The following is a 23,864-nucleotide window of genomic DNA, read 5'->3' as shown; positions in this document are numbered from 1 at the left end:
GCCCAAACGCCTCAGACGTCAGTCCTACTTCTGCAGCCTGCTGGCTAACTTGCTAGTAGGCTAATCTCTGCTGGCAACTTTCAGAGGCATGAACTGAGAGTCCTTACAACTGGGTTACTAAGTCTGCAAGCGTGTTTGTGCACAAACGTGTTACGAACTCCTATTTTATGCCTTTGAGCTGCAGTAAACCCGAAACCACCACAGTAAGATTCCCAGAGGAAGTTTTGTGGGTTTACAAACACAAGAACCACAATGGCGGTGCGCCTTTTCTTTGAAAGCAGCAACACACGGCGAATAATACGCACATGCAGCCTTGGTGTTCTCATTCGTTCAAGTAAAGTGTGCAAAACGAGCACGAGCGAGCAGAAACAGGCGCCCCTCTCCCTCTACTTTACATTTGTTTTAAGTTTGCGCCATATTGAGTGCGCCCGCACAGAGCCCCTCCGGACGTCGCAACATTGTTTCCAGGATAACAAAAGCCGCAAGAAAGCAAAGTGGCCGCCACTTACCTTGGCTATAGCCTTCTTGTATCTCATGACAGCCTGCTGGATGAGTGTGTGCACTTTAATATTTCCATCCCCGCACGGCACCACCACCCGGGTCCTGCCAAAACACACCGTGACTTTCATGGTTTAGTATCCGAGATCTTGCCCAGATTCGGAGTCAAACCGAGGAGAGGAGGAGGAGGAGAAATCCGTGTGGAAATAAAACAGGAGCATGGGTTTTTGTTTGTTCTGCTCCGCGGCTGTCCCGGTATTCCTTTGTAGAAGCGAGAACTAAAGGTCTTTCCGCCTCTCCCCGCCGAACGACATTGTTTTCTGTGTGTTTTCAGACCACCTGTTTAGCTTCTCTCTCTCCTTCCTTCCCTCCCTCGATCCCAATCCCTCTCTCTCTCTCCCTCTGCTGAGCTAATGCTCGGTCATATGTTGCGTTCAGGTGCTGTTGGGATGTCGGTATCGGCAGTTGACTGTGGAGCCCGTAGCTGTGATAACGGACATTGATTTGACATTGTTTTCATACACAATTCTTTTTGTCAGAATGACGATGAGAAATAGGCAGCATGCAGCTCCCTGATTGAATAATCAAATAAAAAGTAATATCTGGTCATCAATCACTGCTCCAGTTTGATGCTAAAAAAAAAATTGTAAAGCAGACCTAGGTGAAAATGATACAAGGACATAACCAATTTTCGCCATGTTTGTTGAGGTTACAGTACATCACTGAGTAAACTTAATCTACAGAGGAATGAATTAATGACTAGCTATAAGAATGGAAAGTATGCTTTTGCTTTTATCAACAGAGGTGTGGCATTTAGGGGATGCAGATCATATTATAAGCCCACATTTTTAATCATTATCAATGATTCAATTCAATTCAATTTTATTTGTATAACGCCAAATCATAATATAATTATCACATCTTTAATCTAAGTTGTCTCACTGTGTGTAGTGTATATTTGTAGGGCACATTGCTCTGCATTACTAAGGAGAGAACAGCTGCAGCAAGTGATTAACTAAGAGTTGAATCACATTGCTACAGAAGATGCAATGAAGCTTAGATAACAGCTACTTTAGGATATGAATGAATAAACAAATCCATTAGTCTACAAGAAAGATGTGCAGTCTGTTGTCCCCTAGCTTGTTGCAGCAGCATCAGTCCTGTGCTGTTTTCCCATTGCAAGTTTCATTGTGTATTTCAGAGATCATGAAAAAAAAAGTGAAAAGTGAATGAAGCTGTCACCACATTTACTTCCTTATTGTCTAAGGGGGGTGAATGCTGGGAAATCACATCTGGAACTTCTAACTTTTGAAGGTGGAGTTTACAAGCGGTACATGAAGGCATCAGGGGAGCAGGGAAGGCCACAGTTGCTGTGTCCCTCAGCTGAGGAGATGGTGGGTAATGGATGGCATGCAGGGAATCACTGCTGCGCTGACAGAGACAAAAATACTATTTAAATCAATGCATCCACTGAAAACAATGCAGGTGACTACAGCAGCCTATAGATCAGTCCCGACAAGAATAGACAGTTAAGTAGAGTCCCCTATAAACATTTTTAATGGTCCCACTTTGTTACTGGACTGGTTCAATGGTTGGGCTTGAGATCAGATTGAAGTTTAGAATGAAGCAGAGATTAGATTTGATAATAGTGTGTGACTTGTTAAGTAACTCAATTCTTCTCACGTCCAATGATCCAGCTATTATTTCCTAATATGCCTACATTTTTTTTCCCTCAGTAATGGTATATACATATTTTCATTACTACACTTAAGGATACAGCATCCCCTTGTTAAAAGCCTCAGGTATTCTCGTGCACCTGCTTGTTTCCTTTTTCAGTCAGTTGTCCCACCTGGGGTTTGAAACTGAACCAAACCCCCAAATGAAAAGCAGTCCAAATCTGTCTGGGGAGCTTTTAGGAGCCGCTCCAACAGCACATGGATGGACTCGAACCAAAAGGAACAGGCTGCTGTAAAAAAAGCATCAACCTGAGTCACAAGATCATCAAAAAGTTTTTTTATTTTAAATTCCATTCAATTACATCAAGATGATGACAAAGAAGATCCAGTGTAGAGTGAGATGCCCCTGCTCTCTCCCCTGAATCAGTGTGGGATATAGAGCCCACAAGGCCCAGAAGGGCTGCAACACATGGTTTAGTGAGAACAAGAGAAGAGAGGAGAACCACTGAATTTCAAGTATGTGGAAAGTGTGTGTGGTTTACATGGGCACTGTTTAAATGGGATCGCTCCACCACCTAGTGCCAGCATACAGCTGGGAGGCTATTTTAACTCTTAACACAGCTGGAGCGCTCACGGGCCACCAACCACAGCCTCAGCAGCTGTCACGATAAATTAAACAGCCCTGACTTTGGAGAATATGAGCACTTACTTGTTCATGGTGGTTTTCACAAAAGGTGACACAGAGGAAATGTGCAATCACACTGGTCAGATAGAAGGTAATGACTGGGCTATTTTCAGTGAAGGGGACTATTGAAGGGGTTATTGCATTACATTTTAGACATTTCGCTAGTTATTCATGTGCAGATCTATGTGCAGTTCAACAGTAGAATATGATTCAATTTCAACAGCATCACAAGCGACTGTAGTGAAGTAGTGAAGGTCAAAGGTGAACTTGTTTTACAAGAGCAGTTGAGTAGATGTGCTCAGAGAGGAAACAAGAGCCATTTAACAAACTAAATCAGCATCGGCTTATAACTCACAATTGATTTTATTTTCCTCAGACTTTAATATAATTCAAGGTCCTTGAAGACACATGCAATTTATTAAATGTTTTACTCCTGAATGGGAAACCACCTCAAACTCAAACTATTGTTTCCAAGGTCAAGACTGAACTTTGATGCTCAACAGATGTAAAGTATTTGGAACAGAAGTTTTCACATACTTCATGAGCAACCAAGTGTGGTATTTGGGCTCTTTGGATAATATTTATCATGCAAAATATCTGGAGGTATTTGGAATTTGATATGGGACTATTTCATATGCTTAGTTGACAATGATGTTACATTCAGGTGCTCTTACCTCCCACATTTGTCTAAATATACAACACACCAATGAGCTCCATTAATATAAGGGATACACAACAGCTACTCCAAAAAGGAAAGAGGCATATTTGCATTTTCAGATTTTTGGTAACCTCAGTCTCTTACATCTTATCTTACATTATTATGGTATTTATGGAATATCAGTTTGTGAGTGAATGACACTACATAACAACCAGGAGACACTTAGCAAAAGGCAACAAACTACTTTTTCACGCATATAAAAGCAAATAGTAAAATACAAAGAAGATAGACATTGGCTTATCAGTGAGCACAATGTTCATACAGTTCATATAGAGTCCAAAGGTAGTTGCAGACAAAGTTATTGGTGAGGAGAGTTGTCTGTAAACACTGCAGCACAGCTTCCATAAGCCCTAAAACACTCGCTCTGGATTAATTTAGGGCACAAGCTGAATAATTAACATGTAAATATCCACCTGTCTGACAAAGCATTATATTTGAATCAGTGGTGACCTCTGGTGGTGCAGAGGGAACAGTTTCTCCTTTCACAGTGATGATAACCTCTCCCAGAGTAAATCACATTTGAGCAATTGCATTTGTAAAATGCTATTTTTGAAGATATTGCAGTGGGATTGCTGGCCTCTGCAGAAACTGAAGCTGAACTGCATTGCTGGCTTGACTTTGTATGAATAAGCAGTTGAAGTAGTATTAAGAGATGAAAAAGAGGGAAAAGGCATGAAGAATGCAAACTGTAGTGTAAGCAGTGAAAAAAAGTTTAAAATGAGAGTCGTATTGTTTAAGTGAGTTGAAGTACACATAGAAAGAACAAGCTGCATTGCTTCTGCGTAACCTACACTGTAAATCCTATCTCACTTGCTCATTTTACAAGTTTTTACAAACGGCCACCACATGAGAATTGTTTACATGCATACCAACTATGGAGGCAGTTGAAACCATAAAGCAATGCATGCTACATGACAACCTCCTTCACAATAGAACCGACCTCAACCCAAATGACCGCGTTCACTCGAGGCTATGTACCACGACCCAGCTTGGTCAGGGCCATGTGAGCTGAGTATCATGACCGAGGTTTGTCAGGGCTATGTGTTAAAACCGAGTTTGCTCAGGGCTATGTATCACGACTGAGTTTTCTGAGGGCTGTGTATCATGACCTAGTTTGGTCTGGGCTATGTATCACAATGGAGTTTGCTCAGGGCCATGTATTGCAACCGAGAAAAAAATGAAATAAACTACTCACTCTAAACACTCAGGGACAAAGGTGAAACTATAGAGGGAACAGAACAAAGAACACTCAAGTCACCTTTGTCACCTGCCCAGTTAGCATACCTGCGTTCCTGCTGCTCTTCTGCCCGGCTGTCATGTGACCACACTTCCAACAGAATCCATTATTTGAGAAAAAATGAAAATAAAAATGCAGTAATCCAATTTGCATTTTCATTTTCAAATACTCTTATGGGTGTTCTATGACCATATTAAAATGGAAATTGAAAAGCTGTTTGACATTTTATTTTTAACAACTTAACCTGCTCTAGCTACAGTGACAGTGTTCACTATGCTCTTTTTGGGTCAAAATGAAAATGAAAAAGCAATCTGTCCTCTCATCATGGCAGGTAATCAGTTAGGATGCCACTTCCTTGCCACTTGTCACTTTGTCTGTCTGGGGCGGTGGCAGCAGCTAGTTGTACCAGTCCAAGTATGTTTTATATCCATACAATTCAATGGAAATTAACAGAGGTAAGATTTAAAGAATTTAAAATGCATTACAACAAGTGAAAGACGCTAAGACACAGGAGTCTGGTAGTTGTTCTGATCCCAGTTCCCAACAGAGATGGAACCAGCTGTGAGTATCAGCGCAGACTAGTGGGGGTTAGGACTGACACAAAAAGCCACAGTGATATGCAATAATAAGTGTTACTGCAAATTTTGATCTCCCACTATTGTGAGTTAAAATAATGTGGAACAGGACAGAACAGTGATTAGTAAAAAAAAACAAAAAAACAGTTCAGTTCAACACACACACACACACACACACACACACACACACACACACACACACACACACACACACACACACACAGAGTAAGATTCCAAGTAGAAATCCACTTATTTTTTAGAACATTGATATATCAACACTGTCAAAGAAACTGCAAGAAATTAGTCAATCAGATCTTTGCATCTTCACAGTTATGAATTGTCTAGAGCTAACCCATTACATCACTATTAATTCATATGTTTATGATTTCATGTGCACAGTAAGTTTGGGGAAAAAGGTTATAGCAGCTTTACCCATGAAAAAGCTTCAACTTGTCTGAAAGGGCTGAAATTTTTACAGAATTAGGCTAGTTAAGCTGCCAAGGGCACAATGGACGCCCAAATACCTCTTTGATGGTATTAACAGCATGTAATTGTGTTATGCCTTCATCCCAGGCTAATTTTGTGCTAAAGAGCTGTCTGGCCCAGGTCATATGTGGATTCCTGCTGTCAGGCCTTTGTGCCCCCCAAGGGTCCCCCTTCTGCTGCTGGTGCTTGACCATCTGGAGCCTCCATGCTCTGACCGCGGGACAGGCCAAGGAGATAGAGGAAGAGGGAGGAGGAGGAAGGAGCTGATGGGGAGCAGTGGGGTAAGGGGGACACAGGCCGGGATGACTGATGTAACACAGCTTAGATAATTAGAACAGTGTGGCACAGATTCTGACAAAATGATGGACAGCAATATTCTGTTCAGTGTGATGTTTTCAATTTATCTATCTACAATGTACAAATGTGTAGTGCAATATACCCCTGTATTATACTTGAACACAGAACTCTAAGCGCACCTCATTCAGTTGTGGTTATTGCTGAATGAAGTGCTTTACTCTCACTCGGTTAGAGATTAAAAGGGAGGGACTTGGCCATGCAGAGCAGTGCTCTTTGATAACAGCAGGGGCAATGTTTGAACAGTACGACCTCTCCTGGCACGCAGGAGGACAGATGGTGGCTCTGGGGTCAGCCAGAGTCAGATCTAAATAAAGGAATTCAGCTAGTTCAGAGCAGATTCTACACTGAACCCTCAGTACTGTACACACCTTAATATCAGAATGAAGTAATACGTAGAAAACGTGATGTTAGAAAACTGTTTAGAATATATATGAGTTTATCATATGAGCTTATTAAAAATAGTCTTTTTGAAAACCATTGCAACAAAGAGATTTTACTGTTTAACCTTAAATCTGTTTTTGGAGTTTTTCTGGTGAAAGTCTCAATGAAGCAAACCTTCCATGTCAACTCTGTTTAGAAACTTTAAGAAATATATTTAATCTTTCTTGTACAATACATTGCATGTATTGTGTTTATGAAAACCTCATTGAATCTTCATGGTGCACATGCTTAACATCTGCTTCCTTCCGGTAAATATCCTGAAAATTTGTCTTAAAAAAATAGATTTTTTACTTAAAGAGACTTTTTATTTTATTTTATTTTTTGATAAAGTTGTTGTTAACTTTGTTGTGTTACGGGATATCAAGCATCCTCCCAAAGTATACTGCCAGTGCTGATGAAGCGCAGAGTGAAACACGTGGCTCTTATCTTAAAATATGATCTTCAATCACATTTTTAACGAAGTGTGCAGTCACTATCACAAACACTAACATGGAGCTGGTGCTTTTTTAAATTTTTATTAATGATGACATATATATTCTTGTGGAACAGGAGAATAATGCCTGTTCCAATCAAGGCTGGGTGTGATGAACTTTGCTCTATTTATAATGTCAATGACACCAAAGTTTAAGCTCATTCTACTTTTAGATTTATTTTTTAAAGCAGATAAAAAAAATGCAATACATGCCCAAATGTTGATAAGACACTGTTGTAGCCTGTATGCTCTTTCAGGTGTTGTTTACTTTTCAGCCAGTAGATGGCAACATAGCTCTGCTCTGTAAACATGTTACTGGCCATAGGAAAACAGAAAAAGTTGAATTGCTATTTTAATAATATTAACTATCTAATCTACATATTACAAACTTGGATCATTTATTGATGGATGGATTGAAGCTGCTCCTGTATGAGATAGCTATATTTCCATACCTTTAGTTTTAAAAAAACACACACAAACTTTTATTTCACGTTATATTATTTCAATATTAATCTGTATATTTGCTTTTCCCACAGTAAATGAAAATATGAGTTCTATTTACTAATAAGCAAACAGGTTGTAGGCCTAGTTTAACTTTATAAAGGCCTAATCAATGCATATGTCATAATGAAGAATGAAGAATGAAGAATTTGTTACTAAGTAACTACCTGGGCAGATAAAAGCCTTTGAAGCCCCAAATGTGAACAAAATTACACACACTGCAATCTTTAGTGCTATGAAGCGGTAGTGCGCTACTTAAAATAGGCCTACTCAGCGAGAGCGTTAGGTCACTGGCTGTTCACGAGCAAAGCGATCGCGGAAGTAGGCAAGAGTGTGCCCTCTCGCTTCACCTCGACACTCTTCGACGTTAAACTGACTCGTCGGTCGACATTTTCGGCACTGCATCATCAGCGCTGACGTGGAAACTACGTGAGCGAAGGCACAGGCCGTCCACGCAGACTGTCATTAGTGACGAGTCAGACTACGTAAAACTTCGGTAAGTCACCGAAAAGCTGTCGCATTTTTGGTCAGCGCAAGTTGGGCAGAGTTGAAAGGGGAAATGTGCAAATCACGTCTGCGCTGCGAAGCTTTTCATTAAAACTTTGGGCGGATGAATTAGCCCGACCAACATGGAGTAAAAAAATGTTCTCAGTTCGTTCAGCTGGCAGCGTTTCCCTTCTGTTTAAGTTTACAGAGCTGCGACAAGTCAGACGGACTGAGCTGGATATCGGAAATTGATCGAAACATGTCTCTTCAAAATAAAATATTGTAAAAAAAAGTCACATATATGAAAATATATATATATATATTTATAATATAGCCTATAACGAAAAGACGTACTGCTTGAAATAAAAGTCAAAAATGGAACATGTCGAGGAAGTTACAGTTGCCAACAGTTTCATTTTCAGTTTGTTTTACTAAAGAAGGGAAGTCAGTTTTTTGCCTTCATGAAGTTCTATGTGTGATTTGTGCAACTTGTCTTAACCGGAGTGCGTGTACAGTCTACTTTATGTTATACACCAACAAAAAAGAAGTAGAAATTGTGTTTCATGTAGGGTTTTTTATATTAAGAGAAACTAAAAAAGGAGTGTTTATAGGCACCTGCTACACCTGTGCAACAGTGCTTCCAGAAACTGAACTGGCATGTGGGGGATTTCTATAGTTCTTGAGTCATGCTTTAAATTCACGGTGGTTTCTTTGATTTCATTTTTGCAATAAGAAAACACTTTCCAACCAGATGTTTCACTCTTGTTTCAATAGCAGACAACATTAAATTGAGATAATGTGCTTAGAACATATCTTTATCAAACAGTGGTCCTGTGGCTGTACACGTGGGTCCCTGAAATAAAAAAATAAAAAAAAGGAAATATTTGAACCACTATCTGCTTTCTGGCTGGTGAATGTGACTCTGTGATCCTCAGCCTTAAAACTAAACCAGATCTTTACTCCTGTTATGCGCTGTCATTTTCCCTCTCATCTTTGCTAACAAGAATCAATAATCATTAATGACATTTGAGGTTGTGACGGCCTCTGTCCTGGAGTGTGAAAACGTGCCAGACTGCCTGGTCCTGGCTGCTACACTTAATGTGCATGTGAAATGGATGTTATGTAAAACTGCCAACAGAGATCAGATAGATCTTTATGACGCACACGCAAACTGGCAGATAAAACAAAACACAGAGTTTACGATTCCAATAAAAAAAAGCATATTGAATTTGAAGTGTGTACATTGTGTTTGGCTGCTTTGACTGTTATCATCAGTGTCATTTTGAAAGCGGAGTCAGAGTTGAAAAAGAGACAGATTTTCAGTTTAACTTTGGGTTTCGTTCTTTTCAGGTTGGAGGCATCTTTTTAAACCTTCACGTGACAGTGAAATTCTGCACAAAACATATTTTGACGGCTCATAAAACAAAAGAAAATCACAAGTTTATTGTCTTTAATAAAAGTTTATGATTATCCATGAAGCAATATCCTGTTGAACAAAGGGCAAATACCTTGTTCTAACTAGTTCTGGAAAATTCATGTTTAATTTGTCCATTTATTTGTGATCTGTGATAATGGTATTGGAGGAGACGGTATAAGGAAGGCATCAGTAATAGTATTAATAATCTGCATGTCTGTCTGTCTAGGTGACTTACTATGGATACCTCAGTATCGTCTCAGCTCGACAGCAGTTTAAATGACTCAGTGACGGATGGAGAGGAGAACCACAGTGAAGCCAGTCCATCTCCTCAGGTACACACACACACACTCACACACACACACACACACACACACACACACACACACACACACAGCTTGTTATGAAGTATTAAGTAAGTAGTAGTAAGTAGTAGTGGCAGAGCAGGCGCAGCCAGGCATCAGTGACTCTTCAGCACATTGTAGATAGTCATGTGTTAAAGTTGTTCAGCAAGAGATTTTTAGCCAATTTTTAGATAATCCAGGTTATAAAAAATGTTCCCAACCACAATGACTTTCTCTTCTTTTTTCTTGTGCTCTTGACATTTTTTTTTTTTTTTTATATCTGTGGATTTTGGCATTATTGTCTTGATTTTTATTGGCAGGTACCTGTGGCAGCCGAGTCCCCCGGCGTGACCGTTGTCCAGCTGTCTGATGGTCAGACTGTGCAGGTCCAAGGGGTCATCCAGGCCCCTCAGACCTCAGTGATACAGTCACCACAAGTCCAGACTGTCCAGGTGAGGGCACATGCCTTAGTACTGTTATGAACTCTAGTAAGCACAGTTTTTTTCAAAACTAAGGATAGATCGGAGAAATATCTATAAGATATCAAGTCCATGCCCCGTCCGTAGTCTGTCAGAGCAAGTCTCAAGTCAAGACCGGAGTCATTTAAGACAAGTCCAGGTTACTTCTCAAGTCATTTAGGAAAACTTCAAGTCAAATCTGTCAGAGCAAGTTCCCAGTTAAGTCTTAAGTGACTGAAATCAGATTAAGTCAAGTCAGATCTCAGTTCTGTCAGAACGACTTTCAAGTCTGATCTCAAGTCATTCAGGACTGATTTAAGTTGAGTCTCATGTCGGTCAGAGAGAGTCTCAAGCAAAAGTCCTAGTGAAAGTCCTCATTTTGGTGACATTAAAGTCCAAGCCTCAGGTTTACGGCTCTGGTGTCACCATTCAACAAAAAAAACAAATGGAACAGTAAACACAGTAGGTTTTAGAGAATCATTCACAGGTTGTGATGTCAGAGTTAGTGTGTTAGTGAATGAGGATTTAGCTGCTACGTGTAGGAGGTACACTGGAGTGGTCTAATGCAGTGCACCTGTTAATAGGATTGATGTGAGCAGTAGGAGCTGAGGTTTAAGCTCATCAGTCTAACCTTCACACTCAGGAGATGTCGTTGTTGTTGTGTCTGCACAGTACGCCTACTCCACAAACTGTTAACACAGGACTTGCAGCTGTGTGATGATGGCCAAAAGTCATAATGCCACTGCTTCGCTGAATGATTTGGTTTGGACGCACAGATGTTTCAGTATTTTGAGCACCTGAACAAAACAGTTTGTGGATGGGGAGTTAAAGAATAAAAGTTTATCAATTCATAAGATTTTCTCACATCTGCAGCTTGATTTGCAAAGCAGAGGTTACTTATGTGTCTTTACGAAGAAATCGAAAGAGATCAAATCTGCACGGTGAAACAGCAGATGCACACCACAAAGTGGTTTTGACAACTGATTTCAAAGTACTCACGTATTTCATATCAGTGAGTTTCATAAGTAAGAACTTCATCTTCATTGTGGTATTGGCAGAACCTTTACAATAACAATTACATTGTCATAGAAACAAATACACCGTTACAGGTTGTTATTGCACAGTTGTGATTGAGACAGATGAAACACAGTGTAGATTCAAGACTAAAAACCGTGAGCACAGTAGCAGAGATCTGACAAATGAAGTCATTTTATGAACCTCTGCTTTCGAAGCATAAGCCGAGCAAGCAACAGACCCAATCTCTACACCTATAATTATCAATAAATGGGTGTGGACACGCCCTTGTTTAGCATTTGGCATAAATCAGACACGTCTCGTCTGAAAGTACCAAAGCTGCCTTTGTGGTAACACAAGCATTATGCTAGAGTGTGAGTCATAATAGCTCAGTTATTGATGACACAAAAGCAGGTCAAATTTATGTTTGTTATTACCAACAGTACAATTTGGGTTACGCAATGTAAACCTTTTATTCATGCCACAAGGAAATAATCCTCTGTGAAAGTAGGGTGTCAACTCTTACATTCACAAATAATTACAGGATATAGAACTCCACTAAAACTAGGTTGAGACGTGTGATTGGTTGAAAAGATTAAAGGTCGCACATTGTATAAAGTGAGATTTCCATGTTTTTGATTATTAAGCAGGTCTAGGTTCTACATTAATACTGTGAAAGTATCAAAGCCATGCCCATGCCTTCACCCAGACCCGCTGCCCAGCCTTCGCAGGTTCTGGTTTCTCTACATTGAGATAATTTTTGGTACCTAAAGGTCCCATATTTTACATTTTTCCTGTGTTTTATTTGAAGTGTTGATCCATAAGAAGATATATTTATGGTTCTAAGAACCAAAAACCATCTCAATGTAGTTTTACATCTCCTCTCTCAATCTTCTCTATGGAGCTCTAGTAACAACATGTCGGTGAGCTCTGAGCCTCTCTTCTGATTGGCTCACTGTTTTATGAGTGATCTAATAAAAATAAAGCAGATTTCAGGTAAACACTCACAGAAACCAAATCCTGCAAGGTTGGATGGTGGGTCCAGGTGGGCAGGGCTTGGGGCATGGCTGAGAGTGGTGATTGCTTTGTTGTGACATCACAAAGTTAAAAAGTTATTAAGTCCTGACGGCTGGTTTTAAGGCTCAGTTTCTGAATACAAGCTGTGTGCATTTCTCTGTGGACTCAGCGCTATGATACTTTCACAGTATTAATATAGAACCTAGACCTGCTTTATAATGAAAAAAGACATGGAAATCTCTCTTTATAAGATATGGGACCTTTAAAACCGCAAATATTTCTTCTTATTGATCTCAAAACTTCAAATAAAAGACTGGAAAAAGTGTAAAATATGGGACCTTTAAGGCTTTAGATAAAAAGCTGCTTAAATTCCTTCTTTGACGTCAACCTTTACAAACTGTTATATCAAACACATCCCAGTTCACTCATAAAAGTGTGAATGGAAAGTAACACCTCTTCGGAAACACCAAAGATGTTGCCAAAATGTAAAAAAAAAACATCATTATGGCTTACTCAGCACTTTTGAATACCACATTGTTTTCTACAGATTGCTACTGTTGCAGAGCTGGAAGATGACGAGTCAGTCACAGACACTCAGAAGAGACGGGAAATTCTTTCCAGGCGTCCGTCTTATCGGTGAGAAGTCATCGGCAGTAAACAGGAGCATGATCAACAGTGTGTGCTGCACAAAGTGTAGTCTGGTAGATTTAGACTGTTTGTGTGGAATCATTTTATTGAATTCTCATCTCCCACAGGAAAATCCTCAATGAGCTTTCATCTGATTCGCCAGCAGTTTCTAAAATCGATGAAGAAAAGGCAGAGGAGGAGGTGCCAGTCTCGAGCGCAGCCTCAGCATCAGTGCCAACCTCCATCTACCAGACCAGCTCAGGACAATACAGTCAGTACACACATGGACAGGGTTGTCTGTCTACCTTTCTAGTTCACCACTCTCAGGTGTAGAGAGTAATAACATGTTACACAATCAGGTCATTGCCTCTACACACTTCCTGTCAATAGATAATTTCCTGTAAAGAGTTTGAAAGGGAAAAAATAGTCGGTTCCACGAATATTTTTTTCTTTCTCAAGTAAATTAACAGGAATTAAAATGAAGGTTTTCAGTGTTCAATGTTCAACACAGCAAGACTCCTGGATAAACTTAACTTACTAATATAACTGTAGCTACTTTGGTGCTGTTTGATAATAACAATAATCTGTAATACTACAGTACCCAGGAGCTTCAGCGGCTGTCCCTAATGAAAGTGTAAAGTAGAGACATAAGTCAAAACTGTAGCATATTAAAAACACTTTGTTGTTCCAATCAGGGGCAAAAAAGAACTGCACCATGATTTCTGCCTCATGAAACATAATTTTAAGCTTAGACTGGATGTTTCTTGCTGCAGTGCTGCTTGGGAGTTGTTGTTGCTGTCTCTCATACCTCTGAATGCAAGTGGATAGCAAATGGACCTTGAGATTATTGTCCAATGACTAGATTTTTCCTTCAGAGTTTCATGTTCTACAAAGATAGAGAATAAGTGAGACTGCCTCTCACCTCACACTGAGAAAAAAAAAAAACTTCTCTTAAACCCTTTTCACTCTACATGAGGGAGATTGCAGTTTAGTAACTTAGAACTTTGATACCACACAGTTGCGATCACTCAGGGGAGAGCCATCCAGCTGAACAGCCCTGGAGTGGAAAGCCTTCAGGGGGCTCAGAACCTGACGGTGGCCAGCTCTCCCACCCCGCAGCCCGGAGCCACCATCCTGCAGTGTGCAGCTCAGCCTGGAGACGCTCCACAGCAGTTCTACATCCAGGGAGGACAGGTTCTCATCCAAGGTATGGTTCAACTGATTTTGGTGAAATTTAACATGTCAGAAACTTTGGCATGAGACGGCAGAAGAACATGGTCATTTCCAGGTTACGCAATTACGCAAATTACGCAAATTTCCTCAGGTACCATTTAGAAATTTCTGACATCCGACAGCATGAGGAGTAACATTCATCTCTACAGTGACGTAGCATCAATTGAGGCTAAGATGACCATCTGTGTAAATCTGCAAATCTGTGTATTTAACACTAGAATGATGCTCAGTAGAGCACAGAACTCCGCCAAGGCCGATGTCAAACAACAAGCACCAGACTTCAGAGAAAGAAAAGCAAATTCAAATTCAATTTTGTAAATGATCCTGATCTGCCCCAAAATCTGCCCCATGCTCAGTCCCTCCAACAAGTTCAGTGCAGATCAGTTCAGTACTTTTTGTGTAATCCTGCTGACAAATAAATACACAAACAGACACGGGTGAAAACATGACCTCCTTGGTGGAGGTAATGATAACCTCCAGTTGAAATCAGTGGATTCAGGCTTTGATAGATTATGAAATTTTGTAAATGAAAATTCACAACCCTGGGTATTAAGCCATAGTCAACATAGTTTGTTTTTCTTCTGAAAATGAATGGAATCCAGGACATTCAAAATTCAAATCATTTTATAATTGTGTAGTTTAACTTTCAGCTGCAAATGTAAGAATGATGAAGGAATTTAATATGACAAAGTACTTAAATTATGTGAAACTATTCAAAAATGAACATGCCAGATTATTTCAGTTATTAGAAATAATTCACCCTGTAAAAGTGCTGTTAACAAAGGACCTCAGATCACAAGCTATGCCTCAGCAACAAGTGCCATACTTGTCATTGTGTATGAACAGAAAACAGATGGGGGGCGATGTGCTCATTTATCACCATGCGCACCGGCATGCTTAGATACTCTGAAACAGTCCTGGACTAATGGGTGGCCATATACTCCATCTGATTACAGGGCAGCATCTCCTACATTATGGGCACTGTGGTGACCAAATGTAAATAAAGAAAAAAGAGATGAATAAAATCTGTTTCATTTTGGCTTCGGGGGTGGTTTCTCTAACCACTTACCCATCTTTCTGGAGTTCTCTTGGTTGTATAGTAACACACAGCCTCTGTTCTTTTAGTCGTACTGGATAAGTATCACTTAAATACCTAAAAACTATAAAATGCATAACAAACACAAGGACCTTGTCAGAGTGGATGTGATTTGGCCTCCCTGAATACTGAAATAGCAGAAATATAATACATTGAAATGCTGGAAGTAAACTAGTTTGAAATATAAAAATACAGTCCATGCATAAAATGTGAAGAGTGTCAATTACCGCAATTAAAGTTTCTACATTTAAATTGCGGCCTGTGAAAAACAAATGTAACTTTGGGGTGTTTATTTTTTGGCATTGCTGCACAAAACAAAGAGTTGTGCTCTCTGTTATAACCTCTCTCTACCTGAGCTCACACAACTCAGCTGTGTCTCCTTCAGTGTTTGGAAGCCAAAATCCGGCATAGAGAGGCTGTGTGAATGTGGTCTGGACTCAGGTAGGACAGAATACCTGCACTGTGATCCAGGTACACTCCTGCTCTGGAGGACTGGGGACTTGTGTGATTTGACGTAAAATACTGTAAGAATGCAGCTCAGGTCTCGGGCTGTGGAGGCATCACTAAAACATCCACTTCAGTCACTGTCTGTGAGATCCTTTGCCCTTCCTCATTTACAATCCTCTGAAGTTTATCTCTTACCTCTGACACAGCCACTGTCAAATCTTCAAAGTATCGAAGAGGACGGGTGTTTGTGCAGAAGTGAGTCTGTGGATTCAATGATACAGGAGAGTGAAGGCATCCTCTGTAGAAAATAGGTGCCATACTCTGTAGTTGAGAGCTGCTCCAGCACAACGTCTTTCCTCCTCAGATCAGCAGGCTCCTTCTCCAGCTTCTCTTGAAGTTTGTCACTGCAGTTTTCTGCTGGTGGACCTACATGGCTGGATATTTTTCCCAACTAATCTTGAGCTCCCTCTGCCTCTCAGTCCTTTCTGCTGCAGCTGAGCCTGTGTTGTGGCCTTTATGTTCATCCACAGGGCAGAGATAACAGATACATCCCTGGTGAGTATGGCAGAGAAAAACCCTCTTAACCTTCTTATGACCCAGAGCAGACGTTCTCCTGAAGCTTCTTGGTAAGGGGGACAAGCTAGTGTTTTTCAAATGTAAGTGAGTCATTGTGAGGCTTGAGGTGTTGCAAGCCAGACAGGACTTGAGGGCTTTCAGCTTGCTCCCAGTGCAGACATCACAGGCCGCATCTTCAGCTCCAGCATCGGAGTGATCAGTCTGGAATCAGACTGGAGTCTTCTTCAGCTTCTTCCCTAAATCTGCCAATATGGTATTTTTCACCAGGACAGGCCACTGTGTGAGGGTCTGCCAACAATGTGGTCAGCTGTGGATTTTTTTTCTGATCCTGATCCTGATCCTCTTCATCCCAGAGGCTTTAAACGCAGCTCATAGGGTAGCTGTGGCCACAAGGAATAGCCACTGGATCCTTCAGCAGATCCAAACGGATTCAACAGCAAATCATTTCTGGGTCCGACTGAATTCCTTGCTGTGCTCTTTTTCGGTGAAAGTGAATGTCTGATCGCTTCGCTCAACACAAAGAGGGCTCTCTGTTTCTTCTCTCATTCGTATGTAGTGATCAGCTGTGAACGGGCCTGTCTACACTTGCAGTTTGCTCTCATGCTGTAAACACCCATTCTTTAGCTGGCAGATCTCAGTAATGGGTGGGAGCAAGGAAACATCCGAGCCGAATGGAAGTTTTTTTTTTTTTTGTACCTGAGAGATCAGGAAGGTGAGACAGTAAAACTTTAAAGGAACAGTTACACTGAAACTTTCAAAGTTTGTTCAGGAGAAGGAACCAAATCCACATCATCTTTTGTCTTTGTTTGCTCGTTTCTGTTGTGAATTCTTGGATTCCAGAGTTTTCTAGAAGCAAGTGAACACACCAAATCACAACAAGTACAAGCTATTCATTGAGAAAATCATTCAGCAAACACATAGACTGTGATATATTTCCTTATTCAAGCAAGTTTCAGTACTGTGCTAGTTCATGAAAAATGCATCAAAGAGTGGACAAGCATGGAATGCAGTAGAAGGCCATTAAAAGCAATGTTTCATTTTAATAGATATAGTAAAAACCCATTTTAAACCTAGTGAGTCACTTAGGTTTTTTGTTGACAGCCAATTATTTTAAGAAAGCAATATTAACAGTAAGCTTAAGAACCACAAATGTAATGTTGAATTTTTGCCCCTGTGTTTGCCATAAATTTACAATCAGATGGGAATGACAGTGTTCAGATACTATGGTCAAATTGCATAACAAACTAACACTGAAGCACAGTCGCACATAGTCAATTCCTGTCTAAAACAGTAGATAATCTGTTCATGTCTTTAGAGAAAGTCAGGTCATATGCTCAAAGACTGCTGAATAGTCCACATACTGTATGTACTGTTACTGACATCTTAATAATGGTGCTTGTTTTCTTCAGATCCAGTCAGGGTTTTCATGTTGTCATTAAGATCTGTGAATATGTCAGTGCGGGCTGCTCATTGACATTTACGTCTTAAGATAACACCATCAAAACCTCAGCGACCATGTTCTGTTGAAATACTTCAGAAGCTGAGGTTGACATTTGGCTCATGATTATAATGTCAAACCAACACTTAGAGAAGGGTTAGTTTTTTTTCTTCCTTCAAAGCAATTAGCCCACTTATTCCGCTTTTTTATTGGTGACTGGAAATGGGAAGTGTGTTGCTTCCTGCGTGCCGTGATTTTTCCCATCCGGCAACTTGGTATTATATTTTCAAAGGCTTGGTTAAATCACCGTTGTGTGGGCAGAATTCAGCAGTATGAGCAGGGGACATGTTGTTATCCCATACAAATCACAAATAATGTAAAACCTCAATTGTCCTCATTCCCTCTGTCGTCCCTCCTCTGTTCTTTAAAGACACAAACACACACACACACACACACACACACACACACACACACAATAAGTCCAATCAGGGTGCTCAACAGTTTGCACGGCAGCCACTTGGGACACAATATCCTCTTGTTTGTTGAGCGTCTCTCTAGTTGCGTCACTGGTGCTAAAAATACAACCCCTCCACAACCAACCTCCCCCTCCCTGCCTCCCTCCCTCCCTCCCTGCCTGACTGCCTGCCTGCCCAGCTCACATTGTGTTTCTCTCTACTTCGGCGTCTGATCCGCGGGAGGGTGGGGGGAGGGGGAAGGGTGGGAGGAACTCTAATCCAGGGTATTTTACTGACTTCAGCGGGCAGGAGTGATGTCATTGTGATGTCAATGCCTGTAATTGTAATCGGGCTGCAAAGTTGGCGAGTGACCACTCTGATGCAGAGAGAGCTGAGAGGGAAAAGGGAGAAGGAGAAAGAGAGAGAGAAAGAGAGAGGCTCTAGTGACAGCAGAGAGGAATAAGGGTAAAGGAGTGTGTTTTTGTGTGGAGGTGTTCTGCTGCCGTTGTGCTGGATTATTGGAAACGAGAGATGGCTGTAACTGGGGATGAGACTGAGTCAGGTAGAGTTTCTCTCATACATATTTTTTTATGTGTTATGTCCAAAATCTGCATCTGTTCTTGCTGCCTTTTAGTGACATGTTCATGCATGTATTGTCGGTATGTTGTCGGGTGTGTTTTCCTATAAGGATTTTAAGTATTTATAAGTTTGCACCTGCAGATAAATTGAATGAAAAGAATAGAATAATTTTGAGATTATTTGTCCTACTGCACAGGCAAATATTTTAATTATCCAACTGTTTAGAACAAATGTTTTTCTTCCCAAGTAACACTGATGCAATTTGGATTCATTTTGCATTACTTCTACTTCATGCATTGTGAAACTGAGCAGGAAACTTGCCACATGTTCGATAGCTTTCCTTCCCAATTCAACACAGGAAAAACCCTGACACTTGTGAAAGGGTTGTGTTGTAAAAAAGAGAGATCTAACAAACCAATAAGCATTTGGTTGGTTTGCTCAACTCTGTTCCTGCCAGTCTGTATCCCGCTGTTACACACACGCACACACAGTCCGCTCTCTGACCTACTCCCGTGGTTGTCAGGCAGAAACGCGGGGAGGGAGGCTGGGGGGGGTAAGAAGTAAAGGGGCGGGTGGCAGTAGGGGGGTAAGATAGTCGTCTGTTTGACGTCACTCCAGTTTCCTGGAAGAGAAGCCAGGCAGGGAAGAGAGAATGCAAAACGGGCGAGTGAAGACGCACACACTGACGTCAGCACAGCGCGAGTCACTGTGTTATCACAATGAGAGAGAAAAATACAGACGCTCTGTGTGTGTGTGTGTGTGTGTGTGTGTGTGTGTGTGTGTGTGTGTGTGTGTATGTGTGCGTGTGTTTACACCTGCTGTGTCTGTTGTGTGTTTGTGTGTGTGTGTGTGTGTGTGTGGGAGAAGACGTAAACTTCTCAGGAACAAAGTGAAAAGGAGAAACTGAAATGGTGAGAGAGAACAGGCAGAGTGGTTAACAGTTGAGTCATCTTTTAGATGAGTCAACTCAGACAGCACAGAAACCACATCCAGAAAGCTGCTCCTTGCTGCTTTTTCTAGAATTGGCACCACTTTTACTGACAAATACAATAAATTACCAGTTATCAGTAAGACACACAGTGGTTTGTATTATGGTTAACACAACATCACTTACACACACACAAGTGAAATTGTAAGGCAAAACTTATTTGTGCACACAAAGCCTTAATATATCCATTGAGTTAATAATATATGTGCATGAATTAACAGAACAAAATGTTAACCAGTGTTAATATTTTACTGTATGTTTAAAGGTCCCATATTGAAACTTTTCCTGTGTTTCATTTGAAGGTTTGATATCCATAAGAAAATCTATTTGATATGTAATATAATGTAACAATGCTTTGTAGTTTTAATAACCAAAAACCATCTCAATGTAGTTTTACATCTCCTCTCTCAGGCTTCTCTCTGGAGCTCTAATAACAACAGATCAGTGAGCCAATCAGAAGAGAGGAGGCTCAAAGCCTCTCTTCTGATTGGCTTACTGTTTTATGAGTAATCAAATAAAAATATAGCAGATTTCAGGTAAACACTAAGAGAAACCAAATCCTCCAAGGTTGGATGGTGGGTCCATGTAGGTGGGGCTTGGGGCATGGCTGAGGGCAGTGACTGATTTGTTGTGACATCACAAAGTTCCAGAAGCTGGTTTTAAGGCTCAGTTTCTGAATACAAGCTGTGTGCATTTCTGTGTAGACTGAGTGCTTTGATACTTTCACAGTATTAATATTGAACCTAGACCTGCTTTATAAAAAAGACATGGAAATCTCACTTTATACAATATGGGACCTTTAAGAGATGTCTAAGATACACAGTAAGTAAACAAGTCCAGAGCATGTCCATGTATTACAAATCTGCATTACACCTAAGCACCTTATCTAGATTAGACTATGGACTGATAATTGTTTATTTTGCATTGCATTAGGCTACACAGTTACATATGTGTGTGCACCTAACTGATAGCAACTAAATGTTGAAATGTTAAAAAGAATGACAATCAACAACAACACAAATCCTCAGTTTCTGCAGTTACAGCCACTTGACAATAATCCTAGAGTATAAATTACTAATTCATGCTCACGAATTAAGTACTTAAAGAGAAGAAATTACTAATTTGGGGTACAATTTATAATTCAAGAGCACAAGTTACGTGCATAAAAAAAACACTTCTGACTCCTGCTGTGCTGCACAGAGGCCTTACCACTTGCTTATTACTCCACACAAAGGAAAGGCGTCATATCCTTTCTACACACAAACAATGCATCATTTAATGACAAGAAATTATAATAATTTGTTGATGAGTGCACATTTCTCTTCACGAATGCTGTTTACAGAATAAGTAAAATAAGTGTAATTCGGCTATTTTAATTTACTTCACTCGTCTGCTGTCATTCAACCAGCTGTGTGAGTGTGGATGAAATAATCAACAATATGCCAGCTCATTTTGAAACACTGAACTGGGGCGACTGCACATTAAGATTTTTAAAGGCCAGCAGGGAACAAAAATGGGAACACCCCCCCCCCCCCCCCACACACACACACAAAAAAAACATTCAAAGCTCATGTGCCAACAAGTCAGGTCATTTAAGAACAAGTACATGTTCAGTAGGACAGTCATGGTCAGTGGAAATTCTCCTTTTAGACAGGAAGGAGAGAATAAATGTTGTTGGCTGAAGTTGCTGTCTAACATCCTCTGATGAAATGCAGGAGTGTTGACTGTTATTTTAAGGGGAAATGTGAACAAACTGACTTTGACTGTGATTGACGTTCGTTAATTAATAAAAACTGTAAAGATCAGTCATTGTTTCCTTTTCATTGAGAATATGTCATTACAAAAGAGGAATACAGGCCGCAAAAAGTAAACAGAATTTGGAGCTCTAATGCTTTTTGTCCATCTTCCCCCACGTAGCTGCCACAGGAGACATCCCTGCCTACCAGCTGCGTTCGCCCAACTCGGGCCTGTCTCAAAGCATTGTCATGGCTGCGTCCCCGGGCACCATGCAGAACCCCTCGTCGCAGCACGCCGAAGAGATCACCCGCAAGAGGGAGGTCAGACTCATGAAAAACAGGTAGGAGCTGGTGTCAGTAGCAAAACATAGTAATCGAGTTGTCAGTTTTGGGAAATCTCCCAATACTGACCCTTAAAGTTCCTAAACAAGAAAACTATCCGTGGAAGTGAGAAGGGTTTGTAGAGTATGTAACTGTTTCTGGAAATGAAATAAGCCTTAAACGGTTGATTCTTATTTTTTGGATTAAGATACAACCATGATTTCCTAGTTCATGCACTGAAATGAAAAGATTCAACCGGGGCTTCATGGAGTTAGAAACTCTGACAGAGCTGTGATAGTCTGGAGGTATTAAAACTTTGTGTTGCCAGAGTGACAAGTCACAAGCGGTGTAAAGGTCAAGGCTGCAGCATATTCTTCTGTAGATGTGCAAATGTTTCTGCGCCCCTTGATTCTTTATAGTTTGATAGAGAAATGCTGCAACAGGTAAATGAATGTTTGTCTGGACAGAAATATGGAAGCAGTTTGCTAATAATACAAGAAGGACACAGCCATAAAAACATCTGCTGTCTTGGATTGTGCATAGCTTACGTTTTGTCTGGACCCCTAAATTACATTTTCATCAAGAGACTCAAACCTATTTTCCTGCTCCTTTCCTCTCCAGGGAGGCAGCTCGTGAGTGCCGCAGGAAAAAGAAAGAGTACGTCAAATGTCTGGAAAACCGCGTGGCTGTGTTGGAAAACCAAAACAAGACCCTGATTGAAGAGCTGAAAGCACTGAAGGACATTTACTGCCACAAAGCTGAGTAGCGGCGGCTGTTTGTGGTCACGGGCTGATGACAGTGCCGTTTACAAACTGCTACAGCAAAATGAAAAAAAAAAGAAAAGACTCTGGAACAAAAACTGCTTTGACCGTCTTTGTTTCTCTGCTCACTCAGGCCTGGTTTACACCGAATTCAAGAAGTGTCCCGGGGAATTCGAATAGCTTGAGCTTGCCAGTTTCGCTCTTGTCTCTTATCTTGTGCCCTTTTGCATGTTGAAGACTCAAGTGTCGTACACACTATGCTTGCTGTTACTGCTGTGCATGGTGCGAAGCCAGCCAATGAAAACCAGCTGAAGAAGAGGAACAGGAAGAGGAAATACAGGTGCTTCCTGAAAATGCACCGCTCAAGGACAGAGATTACGAAAAAAAAAAAAAAAAACCTCAGCAGGTCAGCCAGGACTTGCTACCAGCAAGTTTCTCTGAGGTCAGACGAAGTGCACAAAAAAAAAAAACTAGCTACGCAGATCCACCACCAGCTGCAACCAGGCAACTCTTACCATGTTTACCTGATAATGTCATATATGTAATTTACGCTTCTTTTCCTAGTCGTTTCATGCTTTCCTCCATCATGCAAAAACACAATTAAGGGGAAACGTCTTCAAACGTTTCGTCGGTGAAGTGATTTCCTGGATTTCATCAGCCTGTTTATACTCTTTATTAGGTCAAAAAGTCTTTTTTTTTTTTTTAAAGAAATACCAGTGAAGTAAAAGATGAAAATCCTCTTATGTTTGGCTGTTTATCAGAACTTCAAATATATATGTTGAGAGGCATTGTATGAATGAAAACCTAATTTTTCATCACTGAAGTGAGTTGATTGCAGTTTTGGAAGTGACAGAACACAAGTGTTCTTTAGTCAAAAGCACAGAACGTACCAAAGTGTCAGTGTGGATATTATTAAGATTTATATTCTATTACATTTATTTGAAGAATTTCATGCCACACGTTTATATATTCTACTAAGCAAATGTTACCTATTCAACATGTTTTTAAAAAAAAGTGTAATTGTCAATTCTCTCCTGAAAAACCTCAGTTTTCTTAAGAAAAAGCTCAAAGAGTAACTGTTGTGCTTTACTGCGTCAGTTTTGTTTATTTCAAATCATGGATATCTGTTGTGGAATAAAACTGTATTTGATTCTGGCTGGATATTAAAATGCTCTGTTTAAAGGGTGATGCCAATTTCTTTTATTTTCTCTTTTCCTTTCTTTTTTTA

At 40.5% G+C, this 23,864-nt stretch overlaps 2 protein-coding genes across 3 annotated transcripts in view; one reads left to right on the top strand and one right to left on the bottom strand.

Moving 5' to 3' along the window:
- Positions 1 to 667, bottom strand: part of pard3 (par-3 family cell polarity regulator) — a 250,040-nt gene extending 249,373 nt beyond the window's left edge. Inside the window, exon 1 of the mRNA XM_022761762.1 lies at positions 510 to 667. Within this exon, the coding sequence (XP_022617483.1) occupies positions 510 to 629 (120 nt within the window). The 5' untranslated portion in view covers positions 630 to 667. The remainder of the gene's footprint in view (positions 1 to 509) is intronic.
- A 7,377-nt stretch (positions 668 to 8,044) lies between these two features.
- LOC111233889 (cAMP-responsive element modulator-like) lies at positions 8,045 to 23,824 on the top strand. 2 transcript variants are annotated; one of them, XM_022761800.1, is made up of 8 exons: positions 8,045 to 8,142; positions 9,776 to 9,881; positions 10,211 to 10,342; positions 12,927 to 13,015; positions 13,135 to 13,277; positions 14,025 to 14,213; positions 21,736 to 21,895; positions 22,497 to 23,824. In XM_022761800.1, exons 2-8 carry the CDS (start codon positions 9,786 to 9,788, stop codon positions 22,639 to 22,641), a joined length of 954 nt encoding a protein of 317 aa, XP_022617521.1. In that variant the 5' UTR covers positions 8,045 to 8,142; positions 9,776 to 9,785; the 3' UTR covers positions 22,642 to 23,824. The 2 variants fall into 2 exon arrangements, with proteins under 2 accessions (XP_022617521.1, XP_022617522.1); XM_022761801.1 differs by lacking the exons at positions 8,045 to 8,142; positions 9,776 to 9,881; positions 10,211 to 10,342; ... (1 more) ...; positions 13,135 to 13,277; positions 14,025 to 14,213 and adding an exon at positions 18,526 to 18,813.
- The last annotated feature ends 40 nt before the right edge of the window (positions 23,825 to 23,864 follow it).

This window comes from Seriola dumerili, unplaced genomic scaffold (assembly GCF_002260705.1).
Source record: "Seriola dumerili isolate Sdu_G_001 unplaced genomic scaffold, Sdu_1.0 BDQW01000432.1, whole genome shotgun sequence".
Taxonomy (NCBI): Eukaryota; Metazoa; Chordata; class Actinopteri; order Carangiformes; family Carangidae; genus Seriola; species Seriola dumerili.
This window is presented reverse-complemented; position numbering and strand designations above follow the sequence as displayed.

Excerpts from the sequence above, each read along its gene's own strand:
- LOC111233889 (XM_022761800.1), top strand. The coding sequence starts at position 9,786 with ATGGATACCTCAGTATCGTCTCAGCTCGACAGCAGTTTAAATGACTCA. Across the intron at positions 10,343-12,926 it reads CACAAGTCCAGACTGTCCAG|ATTGCTACTGTTGCAGAGCT; the intron begins GTGAGGGCACAT and ends TGTTTTCTACAG. Across the intron at positions 14,214-21,735 it reads AGGACAGGTTCTCATCCAAG|CTGCCACAGGAGACATCCCT; the intron begins GTATGGTTCAAC and ends TCCCCCACGTAG.